The sequence below is a fragment of the Mycteria americana genome, chromosome 14, assembly GCF_035582795.1.
Source record: "Mycteria americana isolate JAX WOST 10 ecotype Jacksonville Zoo and Gardens chromosome 14, USCA_MyAme_1.0, whole genome shotgun sequence".
NCBI classification, from domain to species: Eukaryota; Metazoa; Chordata; class Aves; order Ciconiiformes; family Ciconiidae; genus Mycteria; species Mycteria americana.
The window spans coordinates 7,868,203-7,878,284 of record NC_134378.1 but is presented as its reverse complement, the minus strand read 5'-3'; the positions used below and the strand labels follow the sequence as shown (position 1 = coordinate 7,878,284).

Sequence of the window (10,082 nt, the reverse complement as noted above, 5' to 3'; positions counted from 1 at the left end):
CCACCTTGAAACGGGGAGTATGTATTCTACGTATACCTCTAGATCCAAGAGTGGCTGGAGAGAAGAGAAGGCAGGTAATCTAGTCCCCCAAAATGTAAACATGTTTTTATTTAATGCCTTTCACTCATCACAAGGTACTTTTTCCCCACCCCCAACCCCCAAAACCAAGATGGCAGCATAAGGCACCGTGTAGACACATGCACAGTCCACATACCATCTATGTAAGATTTAAAAACACAGCTATAGTTCTTACCAACAGTACCATGTGTCCTTGTTATTAATGTACACAATATGATTTTCCCCAGAGTTTGTTCTGGAGAAATGAACTATTAATTTAGAATGGTAAGACTTTCCCCACCCACCCACCCCAAAAAGCCAGATTAAAAACACAGGTACAGAGCTTAATACCAGAGTAATGAGATTAGTTCATAAATTAAAAAAATACAAAAAAAAAAATCAACAGTTTCACTCTTATTTTCAGAAAGTCCCATGTGATGTGATGTACTGTGCAGAGACTCCTTACTATGTCCTCTTCCCCTTTCAAAAGCAAGACAACTGACAAGTAAACCCAAGACTTTTAGTGTTTGTCGTTGATGGCAAAAAGGCAGTCACAGCTCTATGCATCCGGCTTAACCATGTAACTGCAGGATCCCCAGCAAGTTATCTGAAGGCTTTTCCTCTGTCCAAAGGAAGAAGGACTTGACACAATGCTCTTTGGCTGCAAGTTCTTAAAGGCTTCCACTGAAAGGGTTCTCCTTCAAAAAAAAGAAAAACTGCAGTTGCTGTGGGATTTTTTCAGTAAGAAAATGTTGAGGAATAGGTGGAACCGATGTAATAGTTTGAGTGAAGCCCTCACAGTGCTAAGATGTTGGGGTCTGCTACAAATATTCAAGTTCCAAGGCGTGCCGAAGAGCTTCCAGGTCAGCGTGACAAGAGATTCTCCAGAATGGCATGTTGTGCTAGAGTGAAACCAAAAGAGGGTATTTTTTGGTTTTTGTTTAATACTGAGATCAAAACAACTTTCTTAGTTTGCACCCTCGGGAACAGCGCTTTGTACTTGGGCCACCAGGTTGTCACGGTGTCACAGGCAAGGAGGCTCATCTTAGAGAGAAAGGAAGGGAGTGGGGAGTGTCTGTTTGCTGACACGATTCTCCTATGCAGAGAGGAAGACAGATCCTCCACAATTTGGGAGCGTGCTGCTTCAGAGATGATGTAGGATGCGGGCTGATTTTCTGAATGTACCAGCTACTAAACTTTACTCTCCTATTTTTTCATGGATTCATTAGGAATTTTTCCAGAATTGCAGTGCTCCTAGAAACACTTTTCTTGCCACTTAATGATGTTCAGCTATTGCAACAAGTTATACAAGAAGCTTAGACTCTCCAGAAAGCATCATAATCCTGTCCTATAACACTAATTTCAAAGTTGTCCTACTTACTACTAGGGAAAGCTGTTGCCAGTGCTTCACAGACAAGTACACAATATATATCATGAGATGAAGTTATTGAAATTTACAAAAACACAAACAAAACATAATACCACGCAGAGTCAAAATGCTTTCTAACAATTCCCTTTCCAAGTTAACTGGACCAGTAGGTCATACTGCATTTTCTGGAAATGCAGGAGCTGCTATCGTTGCTCAGATCAATTATTCATTTAGTATAACACTGCTGCCTCAGAGAAAGGCTTATATGACAGCTTGTCCTCAAGAAACTTTCCTAATTCCCTTTTTTGAGAGACTATCTTATATTCTTCTCCTGCTTCCCTGTTTTTCAATTCATTTTACTGTGATAAATCTAAAGTCATGTACACAAATGTCCAAGTTCTAACCACCCAGTTCCACTTGAAATCTTAGTATCTGGACAAAATCTGGAAAGGTCAGCTATCTGTGACCTACTATATCTTCTTTATATCTGATTCATCTCTTGAAAATTGTGACTCTACTCTAGGAAAACCAGACTTGCATCTGAAAGAGGACCAAGTACCAACTTTAAGTGCTGTGAACCAAGTGCAGTTCAATTACGCAGGGGACGCGAGATGGGAACTGTGATCTGGTAAGGTACAAACAGTACTCTTAAAGCATCATTGTACCAACATAGTTCTGCAATCATTAGCAATAGCTAGGATCCCGGTGGCTGCTTGCAAAGAGATAACCTCAAAATAATTAGAACTTGCTTTTAGATGTGAAATGCAGCTTTTCTTGGTATGTTCTGGTGAGCCTGCGGTTTGAAATGGATTTCTTACCCAAACCATTAAAGCAGTTTTACTTTAGATCAAAGACACAGCTCATTTGTGCACTTAACATTTTATAACACCATTTGGGCTTGTGAATTTCTTAGCTTCCTCCCAAAATACTGGTTTCTGTACAGTCAGTGATATGTATGCAGTAACAAACATACAGAAAGCCTTAACTGACAGAGCTTACTCCCCTTCCAGTGTGGCAATAAAATTCCTGAGTATTTTATCACTGTAAATAATTCAACTGTAAACATACTGCTTCTAGATAAATAGGTTAGACAAAGCTTTAGAGAATATATACTTCCTAGAGAGATGATTCTGATGAAGGGAGATGTTCCTTTTCCAGGTGTACCTACCTGTGTAAAAAAACTCCAGTGGTTCCAGATGTTTGTTTTACACAGTGTCTATTTACACACCTCTAATGTTTAAATACAACTCAAGCTTCCTTCTGGTATGTTGGTTATCAGTAAACAAATGTTTCCTTCAAGCTATTTATCAGTGTGTATAGAGACAGCAAGCAAACACAGACATCTGAAGCAATTGGAATCCATTGCTCTGCAATTTCACTTTAAGGGGAAAAGTTATTTCCTGCTCCCTCCCCCTCCCCTGGCTGTTATTAAACTCCTTCCATTAAATTATCTATTTTTCTTTCTTAAACGAGAAGAAAACTTGGCCTCCCAGCCACTCCTGTTGTTCAGCATTTACAGATTTATCACTCATCAGACAGGTGAAGAAAAATGACCCACTAAAATGGAGATACTATCAGCGCTGTCGGCAAAACAGTGAAAGGCTCTCTGCCTGCCCCCCCTCCTTTTTTTTTTTTTTATAAAGCTCAGGTGTGTAGAAGCCTTGACTAATGATTGTCATCAATCAAAGGAGGCGACAGCCCAGCAAAGAATGTGCTCTACTAATGGGAGAGCTGCTTAGACCAGGAGACACAAGCAAGAGGGCTCTTGAAATCCTGCCTGTAGAAGATTGTTGAACCTTCCCACTTCTTCATACAGCCAGAGAGCCCTTGCAGTCTTTGATGCAGTCATGTTCACTGACCCACTACGTTTGAAGTATGGCACCAGGCTGTCAAAAGCAGCAGGCTATTATCACTTCATTCCCAGTCATGCATTTTGGACTCTTCTCTGACAACTCCTTAACCCTTCATGAACTAGAGAACCATCTGCAGATTTAGCTAGTTTTCCAAGGTGGGGGCAGGTAGCGTTGCTTCCATTGGCTGGGGAAATACACTATAAAAAAAAGAAGGTTTCTGCTGCTTCGAAGATGACCTGAGATACAATTCTGGGGATACAACATGTACTGATCACCTTATTTGCTGGGATCCCTTTGTTCCTGGGCTTGTGCACCCAATTGAGCACAAATTTGCTTGGAAAGCCTTTGCAGGATCTTCATTCAGAATGAGATGAGAGGTCCTCCAGCACAAGATTCAGCTGTATAGCTGAGTAGTTCCTGTGACGTAATATTTTGTACATCACCTGAGCTACAACAGTAATCTGTGTGCCTACTAAAAATTACCTAGTTTGCTGAAGATGGGACTTATGCAGTCAGTTCCAGCATCTCAACTGATACGCAATGCTCCTGAAGCAAACACAGCACGATCACATTTCTGCAGTCACATCAGGAGCACAAGACCCAGGATGCACAAAGACATCTTGCAAATAATGCTTGCCATTAACGAATTGTATTCCTGCCCCTGTAAAGCCAAATAAATGGAGATTCCAGGCAGGCTTCTATTCTAAAGATTAGGAAATTAAAACTTTGGCTGTTCAGTTCTCATGTTGTACAATTCAGTTGATGTACCTGACTATCTTCCTTCAGGTTGTTGCTGTTCTCCATGTTTCTACCACTCCTGGGTTTCTGTAATACACTGATATCCCATGTGTATGGCGGAAGGTATTCCTTGCTGGATCTCTAGCCCTGCCCCCAAGTCACTGTAAACAGAATGCGAGCGTTGGTCTTCTCAAATTTTGCTTTTATCTCTTCCAAGCTCTGGGGTTCCGGCTTCTCTTCTCTTACAGTCTACCCAAAACAAATAAGCTTCAACTGGTCCCTAAAACTCCAGGTTCTCCTTTCCCAATCAGTGGACTGTGGATACTAACGACTGGAGGACTCAATTGGATGCACAGCTTAGTCCATTTAATTCTTTCTAAGGCTACCTATGTCAGTGGGCCATATCTATGCAGTGAGCGTGAAATATTACCGAGGGCTTGTTATTCCTGACCATACTGCTTTCGCAGTTTCTGTTCTACTTTGTATTCGGTACATCTTCCCAATTTCATTTTGCTTGTGAAATGAATCACATTGATCCATAAATCATTGATAAAGGCAGCAACTCAGCACTAGTCCTTCTGGTATTCACTCTAATGACATTACACCCTATGATCTCAATGAGTCATAAATACATGTATGTATATAAGCATATTCTAATAAGTAATTCAAAACTAATTCCAATAATTTGGAATTTACAAAAGCAGTATGTGTAGATCAGAAATTCATCCTGCTTGCTCATCTGAGATCACACATTGGAGTTTTCCTTTTCATGTGTTTAAAGCCATCTTTATTAAGCAAGAATGATTCCTGGAACATGTGACACAGCGACTACCTGAAAAATTGCACTAGCTGCCAAGGTGGGGGGATTTACAGTAGGAAATTTCTCACAAGGTTGTTGAGGACTTTGCATGTTAAGAAATGAGACCAATTGTAAACTGCTTCAAATGGAGGGAGCTTCACTGAATGCTTAAATAAAGAAAGGGTCATTGAAATGCAAACTTGGAAGAATCCAGCACGGTATCCACAAACTGTACCTTTTTTGCTCCCTGTTCCTCTTCAACACCATCTCCTATTACAATGTACACGGCTTTCCTTCCAAACCTTTGCATTATTCTTTCAAAACAGCTCTCTTTCCCTAAGCAACAGAAGAGAAGACACGTTTTTTTATCTGGACACATACAGCAGGTGGGGCTGACATTCAGGTACTGGAAGTGGAGTTGGGACCTAACTGAACTTGCTGCTACATTCCTCATTTTCTTTTGAAATTAGAACCTAACTGAATCTTCATCTGAGATGGATTCTCTCCATCTCATGACAGCTACTAGCATTTTCTTTAACAGCCAAGGACTTCCAAGTGCTGCCAGTTTTCCGTAAGCTTTGTGACTTTGATGTACTGCTTAGACCGGCAGTTGGTAGCCTGATGTGACACTCACGGTTGAGTGCCCTCTACTGTTCGTTCTGGTTGCAGTAAAAACATAAAAATACAAACCTCAGAGGTTCAAACACTTATACCAGAAAGGACAGAACACAAAAAAAGTCCCAAGCCAACCCTACCAGTATTTATTACTCACACAGCTTCATAAAGCTCGTTCAGCAGACTTGACCCCTCTGCAAGAATAATGAGATCCAAACAGTGTTTCTGTATGTAACAGGTCCAACCAGATTGTCTTCCTCCTAGATGGCTGCAGCTGAACATCCCACATGCAGAAGATGCTCCAGAGGGTGGGTATTTTTCAGGCTCACTCCCCCGTGGAGACACTTGAGAAGACTCTGGGGTTTTTTGGTCGTCGTCCCCCCCCCCCCCCCCCCCCAGTCAGTACTAGCTTAAGTGTGGGCAGTCAGGATGTGAACTAGAGATGTGTAAACATGAAGCTAAAAATAAAGTTCATACATTGCTTGTTGCAATCAGGTTGAATGGATGTGCCTGACTTAGGGACAAAACTTCAATCTATCGTCAGTGAGGCCTAAGTTAGTTTGCTCTTACCCGTTTTTGTTGCACTGTAAATGTTTTCAATGGGGAAGACAGTGCCCAGTCCATAGAGAAGCACTTTAGCAAGAGCTGGTATAAGCTGAGTTGTGGTGACCAACACATTCACACAGTTAGGCCTAGAAAACAAAAGTTAGTAGAAGTGGCAATCTGTGTTTCTCTCTTCTACTCGAGACAGAAAGATACCAGGAAGCAAACCTTTCTTGCAACTGGAAGTTCCCAAGCCATTGGGAGATATGCAGCTAGAGGCAGATAATGTGAGTACTGGTAATGTCTTTTTATCAACTTAGGAGAATGAAAAAAACATAAAACAAACTAGCAGCAGTGATGCAGCCTTACTGCATGCATGCCAGGATCTATTTTGTGGGAATTTAAATACCATGTAGTAATGTCTGCGCTGGGTTCTTTGAGTTAACATGTTCAGGGATAGAATGGCCCTTTTCTCCCTTTCCTACTCTTCTGTAAATCTGCTCACATGAAAAGTGTGCCACAGATGAGGTAGCCAAGGAAAGGCAAGAAAAAGGATTGTTTTTTCTTTTGCTCAGTTCATCATCTCAAGCTCACCCCAAAGCTTGATAATACAAGTCTGGCAAACATGTGGAGACTGGCCTCCCACAGGTTTGGCCAGCAAAGTCCTATAAATGTGTCTCGATTTGTTTAGAGGGGGGAAAAAAGGGGAAGCAAAAGAGATCCTGGATCAAGCCTGTAGGCAATTCTTTAAGCTGTTCTTACCGGGAATGTATCAAATTCAGCGCCTTCAGAGCATGTGTGAGCCAGAGATCAGTCAGCGCTTCAAGTTCTGCTCTTAACTGCAGCCAGGTTTCCCTCTTAGGAGCTCCTATTAAACCTGTAAGCAGGGAAAGCATCTTTGCAGAAGCACAGAAAGGGAGTTGCATGGCTTTGTATGTAGAATGCCAAAGGGCTCCTGTCTGTGTTCTGAACCTTCTCTTTCCCACTGCCCTTCTCTTGGCCCTGGTGCAGGCTGCTTCCCTTTGCCCACTGCCACATCACTCCAAGGCTCTGCCTTGAGGTACATGAGGCCTGTCTGCAGCACACTGCTATGCTACTGCAGCTCAGCTTCCTTCCTCTCCAGTGGAATGGTATCCAGTCAGCTGCGTGCTGTGGGACCTTGTTAAAACACCTTTCTTGGAGTTAGCATAAAGCTCGTATGGGAAGCGAGCAAGAGGACGAGAGAGCTGTGTGTAGCAGGTAGCAGCCTGAGCTGAGAGACATCTGGAGCCAGGATGGTTTTGTTTCTCCTGAAAAGCTGTGCACCATTTCCAGTACATGCAGATACGCTATTCCTGCAACTCAAAAAAAAAAATGTTGTGGTGATATTCTGAGTTTTGCTTCTTTCTCTTTCTAGTCACAGAACTGGCATTGGTGTTCTAAAAGAGAAGCAGAGCAGCCTATTGAAGAACTGTCTGGAACTAGCTGAGATGAAGGAACCCAGGGCATCCTGATATCTGGTGGTATTGTTTTGGGGGAGTTAAGAACAAGCTGTTATGATACAAGCATGCCTTCAGACAGAGACCAGCCATGTGTTCTGTGGAAAAAAAGGTGTATTTAGTTTTGAACTGATGGCTTTCTTACTAAACATTTTGGAAAATTGGAGAAAATTTTGCTTTCCTGCCAAAGAAATTATAACATAAAGCCCCACACTCAGACTTGAGTCCTCCAACCACTAAACCAGAAATTTTAGCATACCTCCTGCAAATCCTGTACAGAACCTTATTTAAGGATGACTGCTGAAACACTTGCTCAGCTCAGTGTGAAGTATTCTTATCATGATGCTCTCTACACCTCCTCCATAGCATGTCCCTAGCAAGGTCAGAAGTATTTGGGAAGATGAAAGGCACGCTTGTTGCCTGGCCATAGATACTTACCCCCTACATTGTTTTTGTAGGTGTTGTACATGTCTTTCACCCGACGGTAGCGAAATGCTAATTTCCTCATCCAGTCAACTCCCCCATGAACACCCGAGCCCAGACACAGATTTGCACTGGCAGTTGAACTGTGAAAGCCATCTGCGGAGAAGTTGTATGTGCTGGGAAAGGGAGGAGGGAAGGGGAGAGGTCAGTATAATTACAGTCTATACAGTGCCAGCAGGGAGTGGAAACAATTGAAAAGAAATGTGGAGACAAGTGGCACCACAGATATACACAGGACATGCTGTACAGAACTGGAGTTCATCTCTAGCACAGTTACTAGCACAGATTTAAAAAATGTTCTTACTGTAAACACAACGCATGTTACTTAGTACTCCCTGACAATTCTGAGGTTCGCTGGACTACAAAGCATCTGACTGTCCTCAGGTCACTGAAACTCCTCACCTGCTTCTCATCCAGGCTGCTAAGGTAACTGTAGAAATACTCAAATCCTAAAGTAGAAAATCCTGATGTTACCTTTCTGACTGCTTGGCTATATTGCTAAACAGGCTCTGAACACCCATTAGATCAAGAAAAAAATTAAGAAATTAACTAAAGGAGCCTTAACTGCCTGCAACATGTAAAGTGGTTTTTTTCTTAAACTGAGTTAATATTTCAAAGCAACTCTAGAGTAATTACCACAAAGACCTGGGGGCAAGCGACAGTTCCACAAACACCTTATACAGGCAATTTCTCTGAAGGAAGCGATCCTGCCTTCTACTAGGCGTTTGGTTCCAGTCTTCAGCCCTCCTCGATGTCCCTTTCTTTGTACTAGTGCAAGCACTTCTTCAGAACTGAGGTGAATCAGATCAGGGAACTGTTCCAGTTAAAAGATAATACAGCTTTAAAAAAAAAAAAAATTGCTTTTCAGCTGGATCGGTTCCCTGGTTTGGGGGAGGGAGGGCACGCAAAGAGGCAGTACCAGCTCATGTCATCTTAAAACGTTTGCTGGATGACAACATCAGGATGGGTTTTATGGTTTGAGCAGATCTCTGACTGAGCTGTGATGGAAGAGGGCAGCCGCAGCTCATGGGGCACAGTTGACTGGATCAGGTCACAGACCCAGTGGATTTGGACAAACTCAGCTTGAACAGAGCAAGGGAAGAGACAGAAAGGCTCAGCGACAGACCTACCCTTCTCAGCTGCAGCTTGAAATTAGTTCAGCTTAACAGTGCTTCTTGACAACCTCATTGGGGGAGTAACCAGTGCTTGTATATTCACATCCTGATTTACTGCACGGTAATTTCCCCTTCTAGAAAGCCCTGATGCCACTTTATTTCTGTATTAAAGCATTCAGATAGGAGTTTAACATGCTTAACATACTTTAGTCAGCTCAGCTTCATTTCCCACACAGACAAGCCATCAGCAGCTGAGAAGTATTTTTGAAACAATTGAAACCACTCAGGCTGGGGCTTTTCACAGGATTCAAGATATAGCATGTGGATTTTTTTTGTTCACTGAAAGTAAGTGCACTGATTGAGATAAACCCCAAATTAATGTTTTAATCAATGCCTGAACAAGTATCCAGACTCACCTGCTTACAGGCCACTGGAGCCAAAGGACCTAAATATACATGTGCCATTTCAGTGCATTGCAAAGCACGAACGAGCATTTCAGTTACAGCAAAAAATCTTTCAAGTATTCTCTGCAGAAGGAAGAGTCTCTTCCCTAAAACACTTCATTGTTTTCTGTGCTGTTTCTGCACCAATTTCTCATAATAACCAGCCATAAAACCACAAATTATAAAGCTCTATATGAGCTCTGCACATTTCATTATTGTGCTAATTACCATGACTCTGCAGGCAACACTTTGGGAAAAGGTATATGTAATTGTACAGAAGTAGCTTTTATGTACATGATGATCTAACTTATACAGATAATAATAATGTTTGGTGCAGTTTTGGTACAAGTTTCTACCAGTGACAAGGCTCTGGCATGGCAAGGTCCACAATCCTCACTACTAAGCCCATTCATTACAGATTGGGCAGTGGGACAAACTTTCAATCTGGTTTTGAAGCGTTTTGGCCACACCTGTGCCAACTGGCTGGACAAATCATATCAGACACTAGTGTAGTCTGACTGGAGTTCAACATAATTTTAGATATATTTCCCAGAATGGTTCAAAGCTCAGTATAGTCAGGGCTTGACAG

At 42.1% G+C, this 10,082-nt stretch overlaps 1 protein-coding gene across 9 annotated transcripts in view; it reads right to left on the bottom strand.

Moving 5' to 3' along the window:
- Positions 1 to 380: 380 nt before the first annotated feature.
- Positions 381 to 10,082, bottom strand: part of EYA2 (EYA transcriptional coactivator and phosphatase 2) — a 103,408-nt gene continuing 93,706 nt past the window's right edge. For 8 of the 9 annotated variants that reach the window (XM_075517319.1, XM_075517322.1, XM_075517316.1 and 5 more), the window contains 5 exons: positions 7,891 to 8,051; positions 6,737 to 6,851; positions 6,002 to 6,123; positions 5,052 to 5,152; positions 381 to 959 (listed from right to left, as the gene is read on the bottom strand). In XM_075517319.1, coding sequence (XP_075373434.1) covers positions 879 to 959; positions 5,052 to 5,152; positions 6,002 to 6,123; positions 6,737 to 6,851; positions 7,891 to 8,051 — 580 coding nt within the window. In that variant the 3' untranslated portion in view covers positions 381 to 878. The remainder of the gene's footprint in view (positions 960 to 5,051; positions 5,153 to 6,001; positions 6,124 to 6,736; positions 6,852 to 7,890; positions 8,052 to 10,082) is intronic. The other variant, XM_075517317.1, reaches the window with a different exon arrangement.